The 27,795-nt window shown below is 49.3% G+C and overlaps 1 protein-coding gene and 1 non-coding gene across 12 annotated transcripts in view; both read right to left on the reverse strand.

Annotated features, from left to right (window-relative positions):
* Positions 1-1,226: 1,226 nt before the first annotated feature.
* On the reverse strand, positions 1,227-1,300 carry Trnaa-agc (transfer RNA alanine (anticodon AGC)). The gene has a single exon. It is a non-coding gene; the product is annotated as a tRNA-Ala (tRNA).
* Positions 1,301-7,025: 5,725 nt separating this feature from the next.
* Positions 7,026-27,795, reverse strand: part of Ilf3 (interleukin enhancer binding factor 3) — a 33,602-nt gene continuing 12,832 nt past the window's right edge. Inside the window, exons 2-21 of one of the 11 annotated variants that reach the window (XM_074054080.1) lie at positions 26,353-26,451; positions 25,993-26,031; positions 25,298-25,542; positions 25,034-25,211; positions 21,333-21,480; positions 19,890-19,981; positions 19,400-19,495; positions 18,684-18,795; positions 18,160-18,257; positions 17,488-17,599; positions 17,289-17,399; positions 16,785-16,984; positions 16,282-16,449; positions 15,859-15,996; positions 15,545-15,721; positions 15,312-15,465; positions 15,090-15,143; positions 11,342-11,704; positions 10,567-10,695; positions 7,026-10,101 (exon numbers count right to left, since the gene is read on the reverse strand). In XM_074054080.1, coding sequence (XP_073910181.1) covers positions 9,965-10,101; positions 10,567-10,695; positions 11,342-11,704; positions 15,090-15,143; positions 15,312-15,465; positions 15,545-15,721; positions 15,859-15,996; positions 16,282-16,449; positions 16,785-16,984; positions 17,289-17,399; positions 17,488-17,599; positions 18,160-18,257; positions 18,684-18,795; positions 19,400-19,495; positions 19,890-19,981; positions 21,333-21,480; positions 25,034-25,211; positions 25,298-25,542; positions 25,993-26,031; positions 26,353-26,355 — 2,754 coding nt within the window. In that variant the 5' untranslated portion in view covers positions 26,356-26,451 and the 3' untranslated portion in view covers positions 7,026-9,964. Of the gene's footprint in view, positions 10,102-10,566; positions 10,696-11,341; positions 11,705-12,952; positions 14,649-15,089; positions 15,144-15,311; positions 15,466-15,544; positions 15,722-15,858; positions 15,997-16,281; positions 16,450-16,784; positions 16,985-17,288; positions 17,400-17,487; positions 17,600-18,159; positions 18,258-18,683; positions 18,796-19,399; positions 19,496-19,889; positions 19,982-21,332; positions 21,481-25,033; positions 25,212-25,297; positions 25,543-25,992; positions 26,032-26,352; positions 26,452-27,795 lie in introns of those variants that run through there. The other 10 variants (XM_020167717.2, XM_020167715.2, XM_074054081.1 and 7 more) reach the window with 10 other exon arrangements.

Here is a 27,795-nt window from a genome sequence, read left to right on the forward strand (position 1 = left end):
TACTGGCAGCGATCACGTGGTGCGCGGGGCGGGGCCGAAATCCAGGAGCGCGTCGGGGGACCATGGCAACCGACGCCTACGCGCAGGTCGCTGCTGGATGCAGCTTGCGCTCCCTGCAGCCGCAAGCTAACTGGAAGAATTGGAATTGTAGGTACAAATCCCATCCGTGCCACTTTTCGCTCTATAGTCAAAACTTCTCTGAGCCATATTTTTCCCCTTTATAAAGTATGGCGAATTATAGTATCTCGGATTAAGACTGAATGAAGATAGATGTAGACGTGAGAGCCTGATCCTCGCTTTGGTCTTGTTCATACTTTTAACGTGCGAGCTTGGAACAGGACCTAGTATGTAGCAAGTACTCAATAAAAAAAAACTTATTCAATAAAAGAAGGAATCCCAGATTTAAAAAGGAGAGAGCTGCCGGCGCCAGTGGCTCACGCCTGTAATCCTAGCTACTCAGAGGGCAGAGATCAGGAGGATCGTGGTTCGAGGACAGCCAGGGAAGATAGTTCACAAGACCCTATCTCGAAAAAAGCTCATCACAAAAAGGGCTGGAGGAGTGGCTCAAGATGTAGGCCCTGAATTCAAATCCTAGTGCCGCAAAAAAAAGAGCTAATGCGCAGAACCTGTCCGCATTTATTCACTCACTCAGTGTACAACTATGTATTTTCCCCACTCTGCCGGACTTCAGGCCGCACAGAAGTGAGGGAGGCTGGCTGAGTCGCGGATTTATTGAGCGCTGTTATGTGTTGCATAAACGCTGTTGTTGGAAGTGGAGCTGATATCTTAGCGGCCAGCAGAGAGCGCCATTGTCCCGAGACACTTCCAAGGAGATCTCAGCTTCCTAAATCGGGCTGCTCCAGGGCAAGACCATCTCTCTGGAAGTCTTAAAACTTCTTATCTTTTGACAAAGGCTAAAGATGCCAGTTTCTCAGGATGGTGAAGCTTCACCAGTGCAGCAGCAAGGCTTCCAAATCTTCACCCCGGACTGGTTGTGGAGCTCAGGTTGTGCAAGGCTCTGGGTTCCCACCACAGCACTCCATACACACACCCAAGGAGATGCAACTCAGGGTCTCTGCACTTGCTGTGGCCTGTCTGAAATACTCATTCTCTCTGAGTTTCCTATGCATAGCTTGTGATTGTGACACCTCCATCACTATGTCACATCATTTATAATTAATGTGCTTTTAAATACTTGTGTACATTGACAATGCTCTTTTTGTTTTTGAATGCTACTGGGGATTGAACCCAGGGCCTCCTGCTTGCTACGCAGGTGCTCTACCACCTGAGCCATACCTCCAACCCTATTGTGGGTTTTTTTTTTTTTTTTTGGGTGGGACTAGGATTTGAACCCAGGGCTTTGCACTTGCAAAGCAGGTGCTCTACTGCAAAAGCCACACCTCCACACCCCCTTGTTGTGTTTTTTGAGACAGTGTCCCACTAACTTTTTCCTAAACTGGCCTAGAACTCTCCATCCTTCTGCCTCTGTCAATGAACCACGGCCAGATCTGACAGTGCCTAAATTTCTATCCTCAGCCCAGAACTCTCTGAACTCCTGACACCTTTGCAGATGACTCCTTGACCTCTCTTCTGGTTGTCTTTAAGCATCCAAATGTTGTATGTCTGAAGCAGGGCCTCTGATTGTCCCCTGGACTTTAGCTCACCCTCCATCACACACATCTTTAGTTCAGGACTCAAACTTCAGGATGGTCCTTGACTTCTCACTGTCTTTCACTCTCTATATCTCGCTTGTTGGAAATTCCTGGCAGCTCTGTTTTCAAAATGTATTTACAATTAATCACTTCACACCTCCTCCATAGTCTTCATTCTAGTCCAACCACCAACATGTCTTGCCTGGACCATTGCAGTAGTCTTGTCACTGCTCTTTAATCCCTATACTATATATAATACATATTTTTACATATATATATATGTACTTTTTTTTTTTGCGACACTGGGGTTTTGAACTCAGGGCCTACACCTTGAGCCACTCCACCAACTCTTCCATTTTTGTGAAGGGTTTTTCAAGAGTCTTGTGAACTATTTGCCCAGGCTGACTTTGAACCTCAATCCTCCTGATCTCTGCCTCCTGAGTAGCTAGGATTACAGGTGTGAGCCACTGGCACCCAGGTCCCTATACTATATTCTTGATGACATTTTTTTTTTCTTTTTTTGAGACAAGGTCTCCCTATGGAGTCCAGGCTGGCCTCAAACTCGCAATTCTTCTGCCTCAGCATTGGAAGTACTGGGATTACAGTCATGCTCCACCACACCCAGTTTGATGACATTTTAAAGGAAGTGCTTTCAACATTTCACTCTTTGTTATTAAGGAAGATTTTTAAATTTTTATTGATTCCAACAATCTTTGCCTTTTACTGTCTAGTCCCTTTTTTTGACACAGGATCTATGTATCCCAGGCTGGCCTCCAACTTGTGATCCTCTCAAATGCTGGAATTCCAGCTACAGATGTGGGACCTTGATTCATTTCCTTTTCTTTTTTTTGGGGGGGGGGAGGGGTACTGGAGTTTGAACACAGCCTCACTTGCTAGGCAGGTGCTCTAGCACTTGAGTGACTCTACCAGTCCTGTTCTGTGCTGGGTATTTTCGAGATAGGGTCTTGAGAACTATGTGTCCGGGCTGGCTTTGAACCACAGTACTCCTGATCTCTGCCTCCTGAGTAGCTGGAGGCGTGAGCCAGTGACACCTGGCTTGATTCTATCTTCTTACAAGCAAATATAGTGTACACCAACAATCCTTAATGGTACCCTTTGCTCATTGTGACACAGGTTTCTTCATGGTGCTCTTTGGGGTGTCATTCCTGGCTGTATAGATACAAGTCCTGCTTCTCTGCCCTTCCTGGAGAGCTCCGTGCAAATGGCCTTCTTTAGTATACACTGTTCAAACAGAGAAACGTACAGGCAATTCCAACTGATTTCTTTCTTTCCTTTTTGAGACAAGGACTCCTACATAGCCCAGGCTGACCTCCAACTTATGATCCTCCAGCATCCACCTCACAAGTACTGGGATTACAGATTTACCACCATGACTGGTTCTTACAGTGACTTGACTTAGGATTTTTCAGCTTTATTGGGGTATGAAAACAATATGCGTTCAGTACAAGCCATACTTCCAAGTTTGAATTTTACTCTTTTCAGGATCCATCAATATATACTATAGGAAACTGGCTCAGGAGGCTGGAGTCATGTGGCCATAGGGATGAACACATAGCACTGTAGACTGTTGTGTTCCCAATGTGCTTTGGCTACTGGGGCTGGGGGTGTTTGTTTTTGGCGATCCTGCGCTTTGAACTCAGCCTTGAGCTTGTGGATGTTCTGGGGTTTTTTGGTTTGAAGGGACTGGGGTTTGAACTTAGGTGCTTTACCACTTGAGCACACCTCCAGTCCATTTTGCTCTGGTTATTTTGGATCTGAGGTCTTGAGAACTATTTGCTTGGGCTGGCCTCCAACCAAGATCCTTCTGATCTCAGCCTCCCAAGTAGCCAGGACCACAGGCATGAGCGACTAGTACCGTTTCATTCTTTCATTCATGTTGTAGCACGTATCAGAGGACCACAGGCATGAGCGACTAGTACCGTTTCATTCTTTCATTCATGTTGTAGCACGTATCAGTGAACTACATTCATTTTTATGCTCAAACATTAATCAAACTATATGGATGTACCACATTTTTTTAGTATCTTTTTTTTTCAGACGGGATCTCACTATTTAGCCCAGGTTGGCCTACTATGATTCTCCCCTCTCTGCCTCCTGAGTACTGGGATTACAGGCATTTATTACCATTCCTGGTGATGTATCATTTTGAATATCCACTCACGGTCGTTGAGTTGTTCCCATTTTTGGCAACTATGAATAATGGTTCTGTGATCATTCACATAGAGGTCTTGCTGTGTCTTCCACTCACTTGGGTTACAGTGGAATTCCTAGGTCACATGGTGATTCTATATATAACATTTTAAGAGCCACCATTTCTTGGGAAGGTGCTGGGGATTGAACCGAGCGTCTCTTAACATGCTAAGCCCATATTCTACAACTGAGCTAGACTCCCAGCGTTCAACTTATTATTTTTTTTTTTGGTGGTACTGGGGCTTGAACTAAGGGCCTACACCTTGAACCACTCCACCAGTCCTTTTTGTGATGGGATTTTTTGAGTTGGGTCTTGTGAACTACTTGCCCAGGCTGGCTTAGAACCTCGATCCTCCTGATCTCTGTCTCCTGAGAAGCTAGGATTACAGGCATAGCCACTGGTGCCCGGTGACACTGAGATTTATTGACTAACAATTGCTGAGCTAATGAGGAGAGATCAGGGGCTGAAGCCAGTCCTGTATCTGCGCCATGATGCTGCCTTTTCCACAGAGCCTCCTCCTAAAAGAGAAGGAATGCAGTCCAGGTCAGTGGTGAGACTTGCAGCCAGAGAAACCTGGGAAGAGATTTGTGCTCTGCAACTCGGCCAGGTGACTTTGGACAGGCAAATACTGATGTCTGGGCCTTGGGCTCCTTTTGTTTCATTTTCCTTCAGACAAGGTCTCATTATGTAACCCAGACTGGCCTCAATCTCATTATACTACTGACTTAGTCTCCAGAGGGCTGGGATTACAGGTGTGTATCTGTACTACCATGCTGGATTGAGATTTGGTTTTCATACCTTTAAAATCGGCTTGCTGGGCACAGTTGCTCAGGAAACAGGCAGGAGAATCGCTTGTACCCAGGGTCCACAGACAATACCATGTCTCAAAAACAAAATAGCTACTTGGAAGGCTGAGATTGGGAAGATCATGGTTCAAGGCCAGCCTGGGCAAACAGTTTGCAAGACCCGTCTCCAAAATAACTTGAGAAAATTGGACTGGAGGTGTGGCTCAAGTGGTAGAGCACCTGCTTAACAAGCACGAATGAGGCCCTAAGTTCAAACCCTGGTACCACCACCACCAAAAAAAAAAAAAGACAATAAGCAAGGAGACAAAAGAACTACTCCAGGCAGTTAGAACTAAAGATAAACCACAGGCTTGTAAAGATGGTGCCTAGGACCCAGGACAAAAAAAAAAAAAAAGTCTCCAAAATAACCAAAGCAAGATGTGTGGCTCAAGTGGAATAGTACCTGCTTTGCAAGCACAAAGCCGAGTTCGATACCAAGCCCACAAAGTAAATAAATAAATAAAATGGGAGTGTGGGGGTGAGGTTTATTATGAAGATGCACAGGACCTAGAATAAGTATGCATGAACATAAAGTCAGTCAACAAACCTTTATAAGCATCCACTGCTTCCACACATAATGAACAAAACCAAAAAACAATGCGTAAACAACTTAAGCAAATAAAACAATGTGTCAGGTAGTAATAGGGATGGAGAGGAGCCAGGAAGTGATGAGTGTTAAGATGCTCAGAGCCCAGGACAATGCAAAGTTTCCTTTCTTGATGTTTTGTTTTTAATTTTTAATTTCATGGTGAAGGTCTCGCTATGTTGCCCAGGCTGGCCTCAAACTCCTGGGCTCCAGTGGGCTCGGTCCTTAGCCTCCCAAGTGCTGGGAATGACAAGAACAAGATACTGCGCCTGGCAGAAGGTCGGTATTTGTACTAACTCCTTAAAAGAGGACAGAAGAATCATTCGGAGGCACGAGAGAGCTTTCCAATCTTTGCCGACAGTAAGCCAATGCTCAGTGATGCAAACGGGCTGAGATTGTTGGTCATACAGAGGTGTCAGTGTGCCTAGCAGGGAGGTAGTGCAAGGCTGCAGGTCCTCAGCGAGGACTTTGGCTTACGGAGGATGGAACTTTCTTAAAGCAGCGGGAGGCAGTTGACTTGGGCACAGTCGCCCAGCTGTAAAGCGCATGTTAACAGAAAAGACTGGAACACCTCCCTTAGTCAATGGGACTGGGAGCTAGACTTCAGCACAAGGGACAGGGCCACGAACGTTGCCTGGATACCAGGGAAGCGGCCATCCTAGGGGCGGAGCTGCGTTGACCACCTATGAGAAGTGGCGGGTTATGTAACGGGCACACCCCCTAGGGCGGGGGCTACAAAAGCGTCCTATCGGAAGAGACGGGCTGTGCCCCAGGCACACTCCATAGAGACTGCTCAGAGAAGCTGGCTGAGCTCACCCAGTGGGGAGTCCTCTGGAAATCCTATTTGGAGCAGAGCCCATTTACTGGGCAGTGCACAAAGGATGCACCCCTGCCCCTCCGCTTCACCCTCAATTATGTGATCAGGATGGAGGCAAGATTCCCTTTTTCTTGCTGAGGTTTCCCAGGGGAGTACCCTAAACCCGGTCTCGGTGTTTGACATGAGGGAGCTGGTGCTGAGGCCTGGAACCCAGGCAGGAGAGATTTCTGGCCCTGGAGAGAGGGAACCGGGAACCTACTAAGAGTCGAGTTGGGGCATTTCCACCGGAGAAATGTTGAAGGGTCCTTGGAATCCGAAATTTGGGTGGCCATCTTGGGAACCTGGAGGATAATCTGTTCTGGTTTATCCAGCTGGGCATCTACGAAGCCCAGGAGCCAGAGGCTGCACTTAGGTGCCTCCACCTCTTGGCAAACAATGACTGGGAGTGTGGCTGTGGCCCTAGACAGGGCTTGTGCTCTCTCACAGCAGGGAGGGCTGGGGGATCCGCTGGACCTGCATGGGACAGAGTATCTCCTCACCACGTCCAGGGGATTCTGCTGGCTAATCCCTCTCTAGTTTACACCCTGGATTTGACGCCACCATTCCCCCAGACTTTCAGCCCCACTCCACTTGCATCCAAAAGGCTTTGCCCAGCTGACTTCAGCTCCAAGCCCATCCTCACACCTAGCTGGATTTTTGTGTGTCTCCTTCCCTTATCCCCCAGCCACCATGTAGGCACACATTTGAGAAGCCTGCCTGGCCACTCACTCCCAGTCCTGCCGGGAAAGGGCCCTTTGGTGCCTGGAAGCTCCTGTGAGCACAAAGACCAGATTCACTGCCATATTCCCAGCCTACCCACAGGCCCAACATGGGAAGTACCACCCAATAAACACTGTGAGAATGAAACGACACACACATGAATTCTCCATTTATTCTGGGATTAGAGTAAGCATCCAAGTCTCTAATGAGACTTGCCTCTCTGTTGCCCAAAATCGTGTCCAGGAGTCTCTGGCGTGTAATGTGCATGGTCAGTGTGGAGCTCACGCCGAGACTGAACATGGGGGTGACACCCCCAGCTGCAGAGAACCAGGTACATACAGTGCGCTTTATAGTGATACAGGCCTTATGGACTGCACAAGAATGGTCAGTGCTAATGGGAAATGGATTCTCCCTGCAAGGGCAGAAGGTAATCAGACAGCTGGGCGGTGACCCTCAGGTCAGGCTGGACCCCAGCCCAGAGACACGCAGGGCCCAGGGGCACTGCTCAACCAAGTTGGTAGAAATCCTGGTCTGTACCTCCTTCAAGACTTGGAGGCCTCCTTTGGTCCTAAGTCACCAATCCCTAATCCCCTTCCCCCCAGTCATCTCATTGCTTCCTTGGACAGGGGTCCTGAGCCCTGTGCTGCTGTGTGCCTGGTGCCCATCATGATCTACTATGAGGACAACCGTGGGTCCCTGCTCTTCCTGTGCTGGAGGAGTCTCTCCATCCGAAGCCAGCACTCCCCCACTTGCAGCAGGACTGAGGACCTCCCAGGTGCCAGTTTCCTGGGATTGGAGGACAATGGCCTAGAAGACCTCCATCAGCTTTGAATGTGTCATGTGCCAGCAACAGGTTTCTCTATGCTCAAGATGACAGCCACATCTTCCTGAAGCCAGCATCCTTGTGTGGCAAGGCATGTGTGCTGGGGACACTGCCACAGGCCAACTGCATCACAGCACCCTCGGCACAAAGGAGACCTCCAAGGGCGCTAGCTCTCCAGCTGTCTCTTTGGGACAAGTACCGTACCTGTGGTACTGTCTGGGGATGAGTGATCCCTTACTTTGAGGTGGATCTGCATTCGGAAACTTGAACATAGTTGGCACCAACTGGGAAGCTGATAGGAAAGAGCCAGGCTGCAGCTGCAGGTGCTCACCTGGAGTTTGGAAGGGCTTAGCAGGTGGGGCCCTCCTAAGTGAGTTTCTGGTTCACAGTGGGTCCCTCCTCAGCCTGCATGACCTCACCACAAACAAAAGAGTCTCTTGTTGTCCCAGCCCCTAGATGTGTCCAAGACAGAGGCTTACAACATGTTCCATCACAATCACAGAAAGGACCTGTCCCCTCCACTGCTGTACACCTTGGTGGAATCCCAGGGTACTTGCAGGGACTTGAAAGTTTCCATTGTGTGCCACCTCTTCTTCCCGCCTCTCCGTGCATTGCGCCTCTTGGTATGGTTACCTGGGGCTTCCTCCACACTAGCATGAAGCCACCTTCTACCAATGTTTCTTTTAGTGCAGAACCCTTTCCTGTGGCTCGAAGGCCGGTCTTCACCACTTCCAAGATTCTAGATTTTCTGTTATCAGCTGAGGGAGGAATCTGGAGTGAAGGCCAGCTTCTGCTTCTCCCAGGAGCCACAGTTACCTGTGCATTCCAGCCAAGGGGCACCTGGGTCTAGGCAATCAGTGCTGGCTCTGGGAGCCTTCCATGTCTCTGCTTCCCTTCCCCCATACAGAGCTTAGAGGAACTTCCTGGGGGAGGGGAATCTCCAGCTTCACACTTCTGCTGTTGACACACAGTTCTTTACCCTCTTCCACGCACAAGATGTACAGTAGCATCCTTAGCCTGTACCCACAAGAGCCAGGAGCACCCTGGAGTCATATAAAATGTCCCCCAAACATTGCAGAATTTCAACTGGGAGGCAAAACATTCGCAAAGTGAGAATCACTGCCCTAGGGAAGCCTGCTGGCACACTTTGGGCAACTAAAAAGAGCTCCAGCTCTCCCTGTGAGCCTGTGTGGCACAGCACCTTGAGGGAGGGCCACAGCTGTTGCAGACACCAGCCCCTCTGCCCCCCAGCATAGCTGGTCTGCTAGCTGGTGACTTTCCCCAGGCCCCATATGCCGTTTTCCAATTGGCTTACATGTTACCACCAGCAATGAACCCTACAGAGACATTCTACTCCACAAAGATGTGAAACTGCATTTAAAAGATACCAGAATCCATGGAGCAAACAACACATGCCTGCACGTTTCAATCAGACATCAAAGACCAGTGAGGGCCACTGCTGGCTGCTCTGCAGTGACCAGTGAGGGCCACTGCTGGCTGCTCTGCAGTGCCAGGAGTGGAGCTATAGAACCTGCTGGGACTTGAGGGCAAGAAGACCTCAGGTGAACAGAAAGCTGGCCCTTGCCAAGCTTGGAGTAAAGGTGTCTGGAGGCCTGGAGTTGGACCCTCTCTGGTGATCAGGGACCATCCTGCTATCCCCACACTGCTTCCCAGAGGGGGAACAGAGTGGAGGGAGCTGCCCACTGCCCGGCTGGAGGGTCAGACACCCAGGTCTGAGACAGCGCCATTTTCTTTTTCTTTATTTGTCTACATTCATCTGAGTTTAGATGTACTGCCTGAATAATCCAGACATACAAAAAAACCCCACTCTTTCCCACTGCTTTTTTAAAATAAAATCTTCACTTAGAAAACTGAACACTAAAGCATTAAAATACAGAAAGCTCATTTAACTCACTTCACAAAAGCATTAACAGATGATGTATCCCTTCCGTAACTATTTAAAGACAAACCAAGGCAACGCTAACACCGAGTGTAAATAGACAGAGGGATACTGAACGGTAAGAACTCAAACTCTACCCAGACGAGGCTGTAATGGCAACTAACAAACCATTAAAGACACGGAGTCCCAAACACGGCTAAATGTGGGTCACAGCACGGGTCCTGGGGACCACTGCACCTCACAACACGGCAACGTGGACGGGTGGGGCACCTGCAGGGCCGGTGGGCATGTTAACTGCGATGCGTAAGACTGAATCTTCCGATGGGCTGACGGCGTGAGTGCAGAAGGCGCAGGTCAGCAGCCCGGGGCTTTATCGGTACTGGTAGTTCATGCTGTGGTCTGCGTTGCGGCTGTAGCCGCCCTGTGAGGACTGGTAGGAGCCAGGAGGGCCACTGTAGTTCTGTCCAGACCCTGGGGAGTTGTAGTTTGACTGTGACGAGTAGCCTCCTATGAGAGAAAGGGTGGGTTTAGAGCGGGAGCAGGGGGTCCCGCCTGGCTACCAGCTGTACCCATGCTGAGTCCACGAGTGTGCAGTCCCACAGACTCCTGCTTTGCTCTAACTGCCTTTCACATGTCACTGAATCTAGGAGTGATGGCAAGGGGCGATTTACAGAATGGAGGGCTGTGTGAACCTGCCACCCTGAATGAGGAGTCACACCTGAGACAACTTAGTTTGACCCTGTCTTGGGTATGTGTTCCAGTAGGTGGCAACACTTAAGAATTGGGCAACTTCTGGTCTCTGGCTTCTGAAAAGACGAAGCAGCTGGTGTGCACCCAAGCCAGGTTCAGGTTCAGCTGCAGAATCCCCTGAGCAGTTGCCAGTGCAGCCTGCCCACATAGCTCCAGGCTGGTGCTGTCCCCTTCACAGAATCTACAGGTCCCTGCTGTGTGACACCTGCCGCCCCGGCCCACCTTGTTTGCCTTGGTATGAAGAGCCGCCCCCAGAACCTCCGCCGTAGCCCCCATGTGACCCAGGGTTGTAGGATGACCCGCCTGAGCCATAGCTGTTCCCGCCGCTTCGGCCTCCACTACCACTGTAGTCTGGGGGAGAGAAAAGAGTGTGGTTAGGGGGCCTGGGGAAGGCAAGGCTGGGGCGGGCCAGGGTCCCAGTGAGGCGCCTTTGCAGATCTCCCTGTCTGCTTAATTTTGGCACGTCAGCCCAATAAACAAATGCCACGGCCTAAATAGAACCTTATGATAAAATTACCTTGCCCTTGGTCAAGCAGGTCACCAGGGTCAGAAAGCCAGCTGTGTCTTGCCTTCTCATCTGCTTCCCAACCCAATCTTGCCAGCCACAATCAGGGCCTACATGGCTGCACACAAGGCGCCCTCCCAGTCCACACAGCCACAGCACAGCTTCTTTCAAGTCCCCAGCCTTGCTGGTAACCACTATTATACTGTGAGGACACACATGTACTCTGAACCTGGCCAACAGTGCAGTGCTGCACAGTGGGTCTGTGCATGAGGCACAGGGGAGATTTCAACTCCTTAAGGAGCTACAGCTTCTATACCTGTCTCAAAAAGAGAGGTCATCTTGTAGCCTCCACCCTTTTGCCTAGTTAGGTCCTTAGGATGAAACTGGCAAAGACCTGGGCAGTGACCTGCTGCCTCCCAGATGTTTCTAACATCCACCCACAGCCTACACCATCTGTGCTGCTCCTAATTCCTCGGCTACCAGCCAACTCACTGAATTTGCTCTCGTAGCTGTAGTCAGAGCCGCCGCCCCCAGGGGAGTTGTAGGAGTTGGAGTAGGAGGAGTAGTTGCCCTGCCCGTGGTTGTAGCCTTTCTGTTTGCCCTGTGGTGGGCCGTAGTTGCCGTACTGGCTCTGGTTGTAGGACTGCTGCTGACCCTGGTGGGACTGGTAGCCCGAGCCATAGGAAGGCTTCTGCTGGCCTCCATGTGGCGGCTTCTTCCCGGTGTGCTTGGGGGGTACCGGTGAGTTGTAGTTGTCCCCTTGGTAGTAGGAGCTGTAGCCAGAGGAGCCACCACCGCCCCCGCCGCCGCCACCACCAGCATTCCCTGAATGCCCTCCGTTGCTGTAGAATTGACCTAAACAGGGAGGCAGGGGGTCAGGCGGAGGATCAGGAAGGTGAGGGCAGGGAGGGGAAGAAAGGTGGAAGCCGTAGGCCATGAAGGCTGACCCACAAGCTGCTGCCCAGAGACAGCAAGGAAGAGGATGGAGAGCCATGGCTCTGCTGGTTAAGGCAGCCTGGTTGGGACTGGTTCAGCCTTCAGCTCCACTCACCCATCAGCTGATGACAACAAGGGATCTTTGCCAAGCAGCAGCACGACAGCAGCTTTGCAGCAGATGTCAACATTACAATGAGATGGGCTCCGAGCGTGGATGACATTCAGGACTAGCTGACGGCTACCCAGATGTCCCCAACGGTGACAGGAAAAGCAAAGCCCCAGAGAAGCAGCGAGCCACCCCCACCTCCTCCATTCTGTGCTGGGAACAGGCTCAGCAGGCAAAGGCCTGGGGGACCTCAGTAGATGCTCTGTAACAAGGCCTCTAAAAACCATCTTTTTTTTTTTTTTTTAAGTTTTAGCAAATATTTATTTTAGCATAACAGGATAAAGTAAGGAGCAGTGGGGGAGGGGGAAACATTTCCTGTTCTCCATGCAGAAAATGGGAGTAAAGACTCCATCACCATCTTCTTGAAAGATCAAGTGGTCTGACCTGATTCTCAGAAGAGTGAGTTGAGACTCAGACAAATGAAGCGGGCACCTCCCTGGTTATTACTGTACAAAAACACAGGACTTAAGGTGCAGAGTGGGTCCCCAGCCTCAGGCTGAGGCTGGCATCAGGATGTCCAGGAAGTGCCTGAGATACAGTCTTGGTGCCACCCAAGGCCCCTTCCTTGTTCCCAACACAGCTGCTGGGGCACAGGTAGGACCAAGCAGCAGGACTGTTGTGCTTGCACTGTGGCCACCACACTCTCAGGCCTAAGGCCTGAGAGCCCTGCTTCCGGTCACCAGGTGACTGCTCTGCCAGAGACAAGGGTGAAGCAATGTGGGTTCAGCTGTGCTAAGGGTCCACTGTACCTCCCACTTCACAAGGGAACCTCATACCAGCAGTCTTAGGCATGGCTGTGGAAGTCTCAGAGTGTGAGTGACGCTGGAGGCCAGGCCAGCTAGGCCTTGCAGCAGCTCTCCAACTCAGCAGGGCATTCCCCAGCACTCAAATAGAGACTGAGGAGCTCTTAGATCTGGACACACAGGTATCCCAAGGCAGCCAGGCCCCGGGTGGGAGGGAGGGAGGGAGGGGGGAGGGGGGCCTCCGACACAGCCTGTCCATCCTTCACAGGTTGAGCACTGAGGATCCCACGCTTTCTGCCCCCTGGAGACGCTGCTGTGTCATGGGTCATTGGCACAGGCATTGGGGGAGACAGAACCCATCTGCAAGCTTGATTTTCTCCGGGTAGCTGCCCTCCCCTCCCCCATCACAAAGCCACACACTAAAGAGGAGGGTGTGTCCCACAGTGCAAGAAAGCAAACATGCAGAGGCTTAGTGAGGCGACTGGGTAGACAAGAGCATCAGCATCCCCACTCCTTGGAGCAGCCACCCACCATCCCCCAAACTGGGCTTCCCCAGCATCCTGCACTGAGCGCCCGCCTGAAGCCGGGAATGAATGAAGACGCAAGTACCGAGGGCTCATTACTGTAACATGTATTGATTAAAAAAAAATAATAAAGGGGAGGGGAAGATGTCAACGTCATTCAGGATAACTATTTCCTGGTATAAAAAGACATTATTCTCAAACAATAACTTTCTAAAAAAAAAAAATACATCATGCAATCAAAGTATTAAAAAGTTTCACTGAATGTTTCAAACCTCGGAGAACAGATCACATAGTAACCGTTTTGACCAGTTTTTGCCTGAATAAACGCAAGATCTTGCAAGTCAAGACAGAAGCAGGCTTTGCATCAAAAGAGCTGCTGAGCAGAGGCCCAAACCACAGTACTCAAAGGAGGGCTCCGCCAGAAACGGAGGTCTTGGTGAAGAGTCAAAAGGGCCTTGTTACCTTTGCACACAGGGAGAAGGTGCTTCCAGGCCTCAGGAGTCTGCAGCTGCATGCCCAGCAGCACAGGCTGGCCAAAGCCAGCTCTTCACTGGAAAATCCGGGAATGTACCAGGCTCACTCTTTTTTAAAGCCCCGTTTAAAAAAAAAAAAAAAAAAAAAAAATCCAGAATCCCATGCATTTGCAGCTGTGATCAGGACTTGCAACATTTCACGTTTTCCGCCCCTTAAAGCCTGCCTGCTTCTCGTACAGGCAATGGAAGCACAGTTTTGATACCTTTGAGAGTTCGCTCTCAGCTAAACCAGCCACAGGATACCGCACCCCAAACAAAAACCCACCAGAGCATTTACACAAGGCAGGAGGAGTTAACTTAGCGCAGTGTACAAATCCCCATGTTCCCAACATTTTACATGCTCCTTAAAAAGAAAGTCTCTTGCTCTGGATTCAGATGTGGTGAAATAGGTTTCGTCACTGTCAAAGGCATCAACCAGTTTTGGGAATTTGTTAAAAGATTAAAAATTCATACAAAACCTGCTGTAAATTAAGACAAAGGTAGATTAAAATGCGTCATTGTCTCTTTAAATAAAATAATGCTTTCCATAAAAAGCAAAGGTGGGCTTTTGCCTTGATGCTGAACAACGCTGGCTCTAGAATTCTGTGCAAGTCTGCACAAAAATACATTGTGTGAGAAAAGTGTTTCCACTTATTGTGAACTTGAAAATGAGCAAGGCTCAAAGGCAAATCGCGATAAAAACTGCCACTGTCTTAAGCTCTGCAGGCTGAGAGTTTCAGACAGGCTGCGGTGGAGAGCCACGGTTGAGGCCCAGTGGAGCACAGGGACACAGCACGGACACTTTGGGTTTGGAGTTGGAGGAAATTGGAGTAAAAAGTTGATTTTGTGTGCAATACTTTTAGACGCTCTAGGAAGACCCAAAATCATGATAGCCGTAGCAGTCTGTGAAAAAGTCACCTACAAAAGGGGGAGACAGAGCAGAGAGAAGAAATTAGAACTCTTTTGAAAAAGGGCACAGAGCGCCACATTTGAACTCATGTTCTAGATTTCTCTGCTCCTGTGGCCCCCAATGAAGGCTCCTTCTCAGGACAAGAGCGGTGCTTGGGCAGGAAAGGCGCACGCGCAGAGACTGGTGCTTCGCTCGGCTTAAAGCAGAGAAACTTACACTTCAGACTTCTAAGGAACTCGGAAGGTATACAAGTTGCTGTGTTAGCTCTTAAAGAGTCAAGGACACAATTGTGGGAGGGGGGCTTGAGGGCCGGCTGACCTAACACCGCAAAAAGGTGCGGGTGGCTCTGAGCCTCAAGGAGGCTGTGGCCGGCGCCCTGCCCTAAACTCAGGCCCATCACTACACTGCCATTTCCTCCCAAGTGGAGACACAGAGAAGCACACACTTACTGTAGCCTGCTGTCGCTGAGTTGCCTCCGTACCCGTAGCTTCCATATCCAGCGCCTGTTATGAGAGTGGACAGGTCACAGTGTGGTCACAGTGTGAAGGAACGGGTCCACCCATACCTTCCTTCCCACTCTTAGGCTGATCCCAAGGGTCCCACATGCCTGAGGGAAGAAACATGTATCCCTGGAGCATGCAAACTGGGGACACAGAACAGGGGCTGCTCACCAGCATTTATGTAGCCACCGTGGTTGGCACCACCAAATCCTCGTCCTCGCCCTCGCCCACGAATGCTGCCTCCTCGTCCCCGTCCACGGAGGTTGGGGGGTGGAGGCACTTCGTTGTGCATGGGGCCTCCCATGCCAAAGCCAGGGTTGTGAGGCTAAACAGAGAAAGCACAGGCATCACTCACTTGCATCACTGAGGGAGAATTCCCACCCAGGTCAAGGACAGATGCTCACCTTGGCAGCAAATTTGGGTCCACCTCTGACAGGGACTGGGGCTCTCTTCTTCTTGTTGGCTTCAAGGGCAAGGGGAGCATCAGGGAAAAGCTTTTCCAGAGCAGCCAGGGCAGCATAGGCCTTTGCCACCTTTTTGTTTGAACCAGCACCTTGAAACTTCTGTCCATCCACCTCGACCTGCAGAGACCAGATTAGGTGGGGTTGACATAGTGCAGCCTCTGAGAGAAGGGTCCCATCTCCGACCCTTCTGCAGAGTACCCAACCTCCCAGGAAATGCCCCTTCCAGAAAGCTCAGAGCCGGTTCAGTCACTCACCTCCATGACAAAGCGCTTGTCGTGGCTGCCCCCTGTCTCTGAGATGAGCTCATACTTGAGGCCGCGCCTCTTCTCATTAAGTTCCATAACTGGGTTCTTGCCATGCTTAGTCAGGATCGGCCCCTGCTGTTTTACGTTCTCAGGGAAAACACAAAAGAACACAAATAAACTCAGCTTAGGGCTGAGGCCTCCAGTTCCACCTGCCCACCTCTCTGCCAACCCAGCTGAGCTCTGTGATGCAAGCACCTCCACCACACCTTTCTATGATGAGCAGAAATGCTTCCTGTTAGCGGAACTCCAGGCCCCTGAGGCTATCACCTGCTCTCTAGGAGGGCCACTGGCTGAAGGTTTACTCAGTGTACGGCAGATAAAGGCTGCCTGCCCTGCTCTGGCTGCCACTCCCAGTGCCCACCATGCCCTCACCTCGGCTGTAGCGTCTGAGGGGAAGGCAGCGCTGGGAGTTGAGGAAGCTTCCACCACAGGGGGCGGGGCCACCACAGCAGGCTTCGCCTCTGCCTCCTCGGCGGAGTCCTCTCCCTTGCTGGAGTCCCTGCCTTCGGCGCCTGTTGGCAAGCCCATATCCTGTAGCACCTGTAGGGTGCAGAACCAGTGAGGGAGGGCTTGGCGGGTGTGGGGTGGGGATGTCTGCGTACGTCCTCCCTGTTCCCTGTCTACAGTCCATGGATCCAGAACTCTAAAGCTGGAGCCCAGCCACTAGCAAAAGGGTTTTTCCTTTTCTTTTAGCTCCCAGGAGGCCCTGAGGCCCAGCCAGGTCTGAGGATCTTCTAAAGGTGTTTGCCACAAGTGACTTGACAAGTGTTTGAAAATCTAACCACTTCAGCGTGTTCATGCCCCTCCAGATACATACTGTCCACACACAGAAAGAGCCCAAAATGAAGACTGTGTTTGCCACAGGAAGACGGTACCTTAACAGCCACGTGCAGCTTGGCGGTCTTTTTGGATGGCCCAGAAGCCTCGAAGGAACTGCCATCCACTTCCACAGACATGGTGAAGATGGGGGCATGGACAGGGCCCGTCTGGGAAACCAGCTTGTACTGCAGTCCTGGCTTTAGCTGGTTCAACCTCATCAGGGCATTCATAGCTTGGGGAGGCTCAGCCTTCTCCTCTGAAGAGAGAACAAGATGGTGTGGGGTGAGAATTTAATAGGTCTCTGCCAGGCAGAGCCCAGATATGCTGAAGCCTGGGTACTCTGCTGCCATGTGCCAAGTGATCTGGCCTGGGCTTTCACAATCCCTAGTACAGGCAGAGGACTGTGATACTCTATCACAGTTACAGGATTTTAAAAAAACTTAAATACTGTGTCAAAGAATAACTAAAGCAAGGGCAGGCATCATGCTCATCACCTTAGGGTAATTACACCCTAACAGGAAGAGATAAGGTGACACCACTGACAAGGTGTTTGTACATACCTTTCTTTTGAATCTTCTTCTTCTTTTTGCTGGGAGACTTCTCCTCCCCATCTTCCTCCATGGGGCGTTTCATGGGAGCAATGGCATAAGTGGTACTGGGGGGGATTTGAACTGAAAGAAGAGACCAGGGCTAGAGCAGCTGAGACACACAGGTAGCCACTCGGGAGAGACCCACCACCCACTTCCTGTGCTCACTTACTGATGTAGTCCACTGGGTTCTCATTCTTTGGTTTCTTGGGCATCTTAGAAGGCAAGGGGTCCATTCCCAGGACTTTATGGAGCTGACCAAATGCAGCAAGTCGCAGTGCATGCTGGAGAAGGGGAAGAACAGTGTGACTCTGCGGCCCTGAGCTTGCAGCCAGTGTGTGCGCTCACTAATGCCTTCTGTGACAGGGCAGGAGCTGAGGAGGGGCTGCTAATGGTCAAACCTACATCAGCAAGGGGTCCCGACAGCCAGGGCAGGGCCTGACCGCTGTGGCCCAGCCTTGCTGTGGGGTAGGGCCAGCCTGTGACCACCCCCCTGGAGAAGAATACAGGAGATCCCAACCTGGGGACTGGTTGCCACACGGAGCCAGGTGGTGGGCTGCATAGGGAAGAACTCCTCAGCAGTCCTCACAGCAAACACATCTCCCCAGTGCCCTCAGTGCAAACATGGCACTTGGGCAGTCAGAAGAGGAGACAACCACGCATGGCGCCAGGGGAAAGAAGCAGCCCAGATTGGGGCGCCCTGTATCAGATACCATGCCTTCGCCTTTGGCCCCAACCTGAGACTACAATCTGGGGGCTGCCCTGAGAATAGCCAGTCATGGAACTGGGAGCCAGTGAGTGCAGACTGGGTAAGGGCTCACGTTGGCAATGGCGACGACTATACCTGCGCACTCTGTGTGATATCTTCCCGTTGCTGTCTGTCTAGATGCCCAATAGCATCAGTGGCTTCTTTTTCACAAGGGTCATAAATGCCAGAACCATCTGAAGGCAGGAAACAAGGAAGATATGCAGAGGATTATCTTTTAGCATCTCCGAAGAGTTGTGCTGACTGAGGGAACCAGGTGCGTTACCCCCCACGCCCCATCCACACCCAGCTCTGGAAAACACGCCGAGCTCGGTGACCCACTCAGCGTCCAGCCCTTGACAGAAATAACTCTCATGTGTCTCAGAGCAAAAAGTCACATGGGAGTGGGTCACCACTGCCCCTGGATCCGCCCTCCAAATCACGGCTGCGGACCCGGCTCAGGGCTGGATATGATGGTGCAAGAGGGTAGTCACATGCTTTAGCCCTAGTAGGGGACATGGAGCTACTGCTGCCCTAACCCAGTCAGTGAACCACAGAGGAGGAGGCCGCAGGGCCTGGATCCCTGTCTTTTTCCTGTCACTTGCAAAGCACAAGGCCCCAACCTGGCATCACGATGCCAGACGCCAGGCACTCCAACACTCTCCGCAGGGCCTCGCCGGCACCCATCGGCCTATTGGCCGTGCCAATGGACTTCTCACATAGCAGCTCCAGAGGCTGAAAGGTAAGAAGAGCAGCAAACCATTAATGCAGGAGGGGACCAGTCGACACCAGCAAAGCACTGTCACTGGGTGAGTGGGGGTGGGGTATAGGAGTTACAATCGCCTAGTCTTGTCAAAGCTGAACAGGAGCCCGTCAACCATTTCTTAAATGGATAGACATGATATTATTCAGACTGTGTGGGCCAAGAGGCAACACTGAGGATGTAAGTAGGTAATTACACTTACAGTGTAACTATTTAAAAATACCCAAATCATTCTTAACTGTGGGGCCATAAGAAAACAGGCAGCTGGCCAGTTCTGGCTACAGGCCCAAGTTTGCTATCTGTCCAAGAACATCAGCAAATGCTTCTTTATGGAGTGGCTCACATTATATTAACTGGCCAACTCCACCCCTCCATGAGCCGTGTGCCTAACCCCGAGCCCCAAAAGTCTTAGCCTTGTTCTTACTACCCCCAGACTCTGATGGACACAGTAGCTGCCTTTTGGGCAGCTCTGAAGATGCGTGACAGTCACACCTGCACACACCACTCAGGATTCCTGGGATAAGGAGAGCCTCTGAATATACTACCCCCACTGACCATAGTTGCAAGGTGCCTTACCCATCCTCTGAGAGGACCCCAGGTGGGCACACGAGTGCACAGGTCCCTCAGGACCCGGATCACAATGACACATGACTTCAGCCCATTGGCTCTGGCCTAGAGGAAGAAAGCACAGGCTCTTTACACAAAGGCACCTCTCCGGACACCAGGCAAACATAAACAACACAAGTCTCACAGTACTGCTTTGCCAAGGGTAAGCAGTGGGCATGCACGACCACCAAGTGTGTGGCCGGCAGTGAGTGCCCCGCACCGACAGAGTTCTGTTACTCTTGAGGCAAAGCAGCAGCAGCAGCCCACCTGCACCAGCCGGCACGAACCTCCTGGGGTGTGGAATTGGTTTAGGTGCTCTCCTTTAGCAGCTGCGGTGCCGCAGGTGCTAATAAGATCAGCACAGCATGGTCAATGTTACGGAAACTTTATGGTCAAAGTTAGCCACGTTAAAACTTAGGAATTCTCTACCAAAAGACAAAGAGAAGAACAAAATGCAAACCTGGAACCACTTGGCGTGTCGGAGGGACGCCAAGGCAGCAAGGCATTTCTGCCTGTCCAGAACGTCCGGGGGGTCGTTGACTGATAGCGTTTCTATTCATGGGTGGAATAAGAAGACAAGGCACAGTTTGACCAAGGGGTTCTGTCAGGTGGAAAGGGGATGTGGCAGCTTCCTAAAGGGCAGCCAAGTCTCCCAGAATCTGAATTCATCTCCACCCTAGACCAGGGAAGGAGAAGCTAGAGTGCAATGAACTCTGCCCTGAGAGGAAATCAGAAAAATTGGAGGCCCCCTCCAAAAAACACAAACAAAAAACCAAAAAAATTAAAAAAAAAAAAAAAAAAAAAAAAAGGAAAAAGAAAAAAGGAAAAAAAATCAAAAGTGGAAAGTTATTCTAAAAGGAGTAATTCATGGGGAAGGGGAAAGATAGGCCGATCCTATCTTCTAATAGACTATTCCCTTGCTTCCTTCCCGTAAGTTAGCTAAACTACAATTTTGAATAGGAAAAACAAACAAACAACAACAACAACAAAAAAAAAAAGGTGGGGGGAGTGGAAATGAACTCCCTCTCTGCTTCCCATGACAGCCATCCCGGGAGGCATCTGCAGCAAAGGGGACCACCTCCGCCCACCAGGCGGGACTGCCCTAGCCCCAGCCCTTGACAGAGAGAGTCCTGTTGGTCAAAGGTCCAGCGTCCCTAAATGGATAAGCTACAAGGGCTTTGCTCGTTGGCATCAGGCATGAGAGCCAAAGGAAATCAATAATAGCAACAGGGCACCACATCAGCCTACGCCGCGGTACACCCAGGGTGTGTGTCCTCTATCTGGCTATCAGGGATTTGGATAAGGCCTGACATAAGGCTCAGGAGGGCCTTGGCAAACAATGAAACGTGGATGCAGTACTAGATCTGACAAAGATTCCGTTTCAAAAGCATCCAATGGTTTAAAACCTTATCCAAAACTCTGCATGGGCCCTTGGCCTTTCAGCCCCTCAAGCTGACACAAGTGCCAATGGCAGAGAGCAGATGGAGATGCCCTCAGTTCTGCTGCAATGCAAGCTGACCTCACAACTCCTACGTGACGTTCATACAGAAGCCATTTAGTTGTCAACAACTGCAAAACCAGAGTATTACCAGGGACACGCTTTTCCAAGGCCAAAGAATGGTTCAACAGGGAAACAAGTTTAACACTTATGTTCAGGAATGTTCAATGATTCAGAAACAAAACGGTGTAATCCCCTATGAAAAGTGCTACTCACTTTTAGTACCACCACTTGGTCAAACTCCCAAGCACTCAAGGCCAAGTGAAGATGTGATCTCAACGTAAAAGCAGTCAGATCTACACCGACACCCTTCTAATCAAAGCAGTCTAAAACTGAATAGCACGTTTGACCAATAAGGGAACACCAAGCTTTCAAAGTCCTGCTGGCCTGTCTTGGCCTCCCTACCTCCAGCTAATACTTTCTCCATTTCTTCTCTGACAACAGGGGATGTCAAGTGGATGGTCAGGGACAATGGAGGCTCTTTTGTGTTTTTTATCACAATGGCAGCATCATCCACAGATTGGAGGATTTCATACTTGTCTTCTGTCACAGTCTGAAAGAGAAAATGCAACTTTCAGAACACTTTCTCTGAAAAGCAATCAGTAATTCTGGCCAACTCTGCTGTTTCCTAGAGCAGAAGCCACCTACTCAGGTGCCACAAGGGCTTCCAGCTAGTCTATGAAGACCTCCCCTGGCAGGGTTGACCTTGGGCATTCTCTGGGCACTCCAAAGAGAGAGAGAGACACTAAATGTGTAGCAAGATAAGTCACTTCCACCAGGAGCTTTAAAATTAAAGAAAGGCAGATTGGCAGCAGTCTCAGCTACTCGGGAGGCTGAGACAAGAAGATGAGTTGAGCTCACAAGTTCAGGACCAGCCTACAGAACAGGCTGAGATCATCATGAAAACAATAATAAAGAGCCGGTGCAGTGGCTCAAGTGGTAGAGCACCTGTCTGGCAAGTGTGAGGCCAAGTTCAAACTCCAGTGCCGCCAAAGAAAAAAAATAAGAAAGATAAAATAATGCAACAGGAGGCCAGGCACAGTGGTGCACACCTGTAACTCCAGCACTTAAGGTTACAGAGGAAGGAAAATCCTCAGTTCCACGACAGCATGTACGACATAGTGAGACCGCATCTCAAAAAGCAAGCAAACAAAAAAAAATGCAGTAAAGAGCCAGGTACAGAGGTACACGTCTATAATCTCAGTACTAGGGAGGCTAAAGCAGTGATATTGTGAGATCAATGATAATCTGAGCTACACAATAAGATACTATTTCAGGGCTGGCAAAATGGCTCAAGGGGTGGAGCAACTGCTAAGCAAGCATGAAACCCTGAATTTAAAGCCCAGTACTGCCATAAAAAAAGAAGAGAAAAGAAAAAGAGCCTGTCTCAAAAAAAAAGAGCAAAGAGCGATTTAGGATTGGGGAGCAAACCAGGTGTGAATTTTCCTTTGGTCATTTAACAGTAAGTAACTTTGGAAGACTCAAAAAGAAGACTGAGGCTTCTTTTTGAGGTTTGTAATTTGTAAAAAATGATTTCACATGCCCAAACTGCAAGGTGTGGGAACACTTCAACAGTGGGTACCCAGCCACCAATAGCTCTATGCTGATGAGCAGCCACTAGACAACATGAAGACAAGTGGAAAGCAGTATCTATGCTGCAAATAAAAACACACACGTGGTACAAATGCTTGTCTATAAGGATATTCACAAGAGCCTGACTTTTCCTTCCTTTATGCTAATTTGGTGAAAACGCAAGCTTTTTCATACTATTTTTATTAAAGAAACAACATAGTAATTATCATGCTGTGGAGAGGACAAATGCACTCTGCACGTTCAACCTTTTGGGCCAGATAACTCTTGGTTGGGCGGGGGGGGGGGGGGGGGGGGCGGGCGCTGTTCTGTGAATTGCAAGATGATCGGTGGCATCACTGGCCCCACTCACTAAGTGCTGGGAGCATTCCATTCCTGCCCTTTGTCTCCAGACATGCCAAATATTCCTGGGAAAACTCAACTGTCAGGAGCCACTAAATGCCTTTTTTTGCAGGCTGGGGATGGAACCCAGGGCCTTGAACATACTAAACCAGTGCTCTAGTACTGAGCTATTCATTTTTATCTTTAAGAAATGACTCTTTTGAGGGGGTGTGGGGGAGAGGGACGGGGCGGAGTGGGTGTTAAAGGGAGGGGGTGGGGGCAGGGGGGAGAAATGAACCAAGCCTTGTAAGCACATATGAATAAAAAAAAAAAAAAAAAAAGAAATGACTCTTTGTAAGAGGTTTCCCACTACAAACATTTATTTACACCACAGGATGTGGGAGAATGAGGCAGGAGGACCTTGAGTTCACACCCAAACTGAGCTATATAGCAAAACCCTGGCTCAAAGAACAAAGGACTGGGTTGGGGGTGTGGCTCGAGTGGTAGAACCCCTGTGTAAAAAGCGCAAGCCCCTGAGTTCAAACCATAGTAAAACAAAAAACAAACAACATCAACAAAAAAGACAATGGCTGAGCCAGGTGCTGGTGGCTCACACCTGTATCCTAGCTACTTGGGAGACTGAGATCAGCGGGACCAAGATTTGAAGCCAGCTGCGGGCAACCAGTTCAAGAGAGCCCATCTCAAAAGTAGCCAGAACAAAACTGACTGGAGGTGTGGCTCAAGTGGCAGAGGATGTGCTTTGCAAGCACGAAGCCCTGAGTTCAAACTGCAGTCCCATTAAAGAAAAGACCAAAACCACCACGAAGGCCTGGGGATGTGGCTCAGTGGCACAGTTTGCCTGGGCTCCCCTCCAGATCTTCAAAAAAGAAACATTTACACCAATCACACACTTTTCCTAGACAATGGTAAAACTGGGAAATTACCATTTTAAAAATACTTTAGGGGATCACCTTTGGTAGCTCCTTAAAAGTTTCTACCAGCCAGGCTCACATGTTTAATGCTAGCTACCCAGCGGATAGACAAGATCTTAGTTTGAAGCCAGCCCTGGAGCAAATAGTTCAAGAGATCCTATCTTGCGGGGGGGAAAAAAAAAAATCACAAAAAAAGAACTGGGGCAGAATGGCTCAAGGTGTAGCACACCTGCCTAGCAAGTGTGAGGCCCTGAGTTCAAACCACAGTGCCACCAAGAGAAAACGAAGTTTCTATCATACTACATTCACTCTAGACCTCAAAAACACTTTTTTTTTTTTGGGTGGGACAATGTGCTTTTGAAGTAAAGCAATTTTACTTTAAATTTTCTTGGTAGGACTGGGGTTTGAACTCATGGATTCACACCTGCAAAGCAGTTGGCTCTACCCCTTGAGCCACGCCTCCAGTCTCAGACCTCTATGCTGATTTTCATTCTGAACCAAAACTGTCAGCCCCATGTGATGAAATGCATATTTACAGTCAAGTCAAAGTTTCTCTTTTCAAATGAATGCAATGTCAGGGCCACTTAATATTTCTTCTTTTGCATATCGTATAGCTTAAATCAAGGGTGGCAACTCATGGCAGTGATGGAGAGGCTCTGCAGCCTCCGACCTTGCCAGCAAGGTGCCATGGGATCACTGCTCAGCTGCTTCTACCTCAGTCCCACGGGCAGTAACACTCAGAGAATGAGATTACCTAGGTAGAGAGTACACCTGAGCCGGGCACAAGTGATTCACACCCTCAACCAGTAGCATGCCTGCTTTGCAAACATGAAGCACTGAGTTCAAATCCCAACCCCACAGAAAATAAATTAAAAATAAGGAGTACACAGGCACTAGGGTTCAATGTAGTAAATGCTCAATAGATGTCAGAGACCATCACTAAGGCCATCACTTAACTTACTTCCTAATGTAATAAATGGGTTTTAAGAAAAAATTGCTGCGTCTGTCCAGGTCTACCTCAAGGAATTCATTTCTGTTCTTTCCATCACCCAGAGGACAAATGGCCTTGGTGTAATGCAGTGTGGTATATGGTGGGCACTGGGCTCTCATTAACTAACAGTGAATCTATGATGTTCTGCCTATTATCTAAGGAGAAAGTGTACAGAGGAGGAGCAAAGGCACAGGCTGGTCCTCTCTTCCTCTGCCCCATGTCCTCCACAAGCATCATCCCCTTCCTGGTCTACTGATGGTGGTCACACTCACAGTGAGCTGGATGGCCAGGTTGTCAGCCACCTTGTCCAGGAGTGCAGTGGTGGGCTTCTCCTTACATAGCAGGACCAGCTCCAGATCCAAGTCTCCCTTGAGCAGAAGGCCCTTTGCCACAAGGCCGACCCGCATCACACCCCGCAGGGTCCTGGTCATGTGTTCTGCCTTCTGTTCCCTGAGGGACAGACCAAAAACCAGCTCAGTGGGGAGTCAGTCTAATCAGAACCCATGGAAGCCCACAACACATGGCCTCACACTTACCCAGCCCCTTCTTTGCTCTCATCATCAGGAGGTGCATCCATGTTGTCCGACTCAGTGGGCTCACCACTACCCTTCTCCTGCTCATCGATCCAGTCCGACACAGCTTTGAGAGCTCGCTCCGTGTGGGACACCATGTTCTGCACAGCCTCCAATTCCTCTTGTGTTGGATAAACTGAAGAATGCTTTGCCATCACATGGCGATCATCATTCACAAAAATTCGCATTGGACGCTGGAAATGTGAAAACTGCACTAAAAATGATGCAAAGAGACCAAGCAACCCACCACTCATCATTCAAGCTCCAAATGGTGCTCTCCATCACTCACATAAAATACAACTACATGAATACAACTGAAGGACCAAGAAGGGAAGACACCAAACTTAGTTGTTCTCCCCAGGCAGAGGGAGGAACAGGACAATTTCTGTACTTCTATACTACAGTAGTCCCCCCTTATCCACAGGGGATACACTCCAAGACCCCCCAATGGGGGTCTTGCCCCCACTTGCCTGACACCGTGGATAGTACTGAACCCAACATATACTATGTTCTTCCTCCACATACACGTGTATTGATAAACGTTTAATTCATAGACATAGTAAGAACTTAACAACCACTAAAATAGAACAATTACAATAATATACTGTAATAAAAGCTATGTGAATGTGGTCTGTCTCAAAATAATGTGCCGTACTCACCCTTCTTCTTCTTGTGATGAAGTGATGATGATACAATGCCTACGTGATGAGATGAAGTGAGGTGAATGACGCAGGCATCGTGACGGTGTGCAATTTAAAATATAGGAACTGCTTATTTCTGGAACTTTTTTATTTAAAATTTTTAGACCGCGGTGGACCGCAGGTAACTGAAACCGCGGGAAGTGAAAACGCAGTTGGGGGCGGGGGGACTACTGTATCTGAATGATTATGACACTTATTATTTGATAATTCAAAAATTCTAAGAGAAAATGATAAAAGAATCAAATTCTTTGGGGGAAATGCTACAAACATCTTTGTACATAAATGAATATCTGTAATCAAAGAAAAAAACGTTCTTACCATTTTCACTTCTTTTTTCTGTAGTGTATGGAAATCAAACTTTTGCTTATCTTTTCAAATTGTGACAGATTTCCTTGGTGTTATCAATACTTCAACTATCTATAAAACCAGAAAATCTTTTTAGTTTCAAGTATTTCGCATGCGCACTCACTTTAGCAGCCAGATACTTGGCAGTAAGGACACCACAAGCCGGGTGCTGGTGGCTCATGCCTGTAATCCTAGCTACTTGGGCAGCTGAGATCAGGAGGATCACAGTTCAATGCCCGCCTGGGCAAACAGTTCTCAAGACCCCATCTCAAAAAAACCAAAGCAAACTGATTAGAGGTGTGGCTCAAGCAGTACAGGGCTTGCTGTGCAAGCACAAAGACCTGGGTTTGAAACCCCAGGCCCACCAAAAGAGAACATTACACATGCTGCCTCACCATGGAGCAGGCTCAATGTAGCAGGACCCATCTCTATTTCCAAGTAACTGCTGCCAAAGTAAGATACCAAATAACTATTTACATGCTTCTGAAAATGAAAACAGCTGTTTTCCAGAAGCCAGGTCTGACTTTAGGCCCAGACTCAGAACATTTTTGCTTTCTTTTCTATTCTTTTCATCATTTCTTCACATACAGTATGCAAATTTGGGGGAGGGGCAGTGCTTGGATTAAATGCAAGGCCTCACACATGCTAGACATGTGCTCTATCACTGGCTAAATCCCCAAGCACACCAATTTTTTTTCTTTTTTTGGGGGGGGGTTTTGAGGGTGAGGGGGTAGGGGGAGGTTTGAACTCGCAGCCTCCAAATTGCTAGGCAGGTGCTCTAGCACTTGAGCCATTTCACCAGTCCAAGTATGCCAATTTTTATAACTGTAAAGTAGGGCTGTGGGGGAGTAGCGCAGTGGCAGAACATGTACATCAGGCCCTAGTTTCCACCCACAGGTCCAAAAAACAGAATGTAAAACATACAAATAGTAACGAGCCTCCAAAAAAATGTTACAGGTATATATAAATCTTGGTGCTTACAGTGCGGGGTGGCATACACCTATAATTCCAACACTGGAGAGACTGAGGCAGGAGGATCGGTTCAAGGCTACATAGTCAGACCCTGTCTCTAAAACAAACAAAACAAAAAAAAAGAAATGGGAAGAGTACTGGGCCTTAGAGGTAATGCAGAGAGTGACAGCAGGTATGTGATAAGACTGAAGGCCTAAAAAGGACTTCTGTCACTTGGAAAGTCAAGAACCTTCAGGAAAAGCTAACAGGCCTCAAAAGCAAAAGGGCGTCAAATGGATATACCTTGGCTGGCTCAAATCTAGGGAGGCTGACACTGAAATGCACATCAGAAAGTCTTCAGGACAGAAGTAGTCATAATTACAATTCCGGACTCTAAATAACATGCTGGCTACAACCTACTCAATTTCCATTCTGGCAACAGTCTGCCCAGACTGAAATCTTCCA

This window comes from Castor canadensis, chromosome 14, assembly GCF_047511655.1.
Source record: "Castor canadensis chromosome 14, mCasCan1.hap1v2, whole genome shotgun sequence".
Taxonomy (NCBI): domain Eukaryota; kingdom Metazoa; phylum Chordata; class Mammalia; order Rodentia; family Castoridae; genus Castor; species Castor canadensis.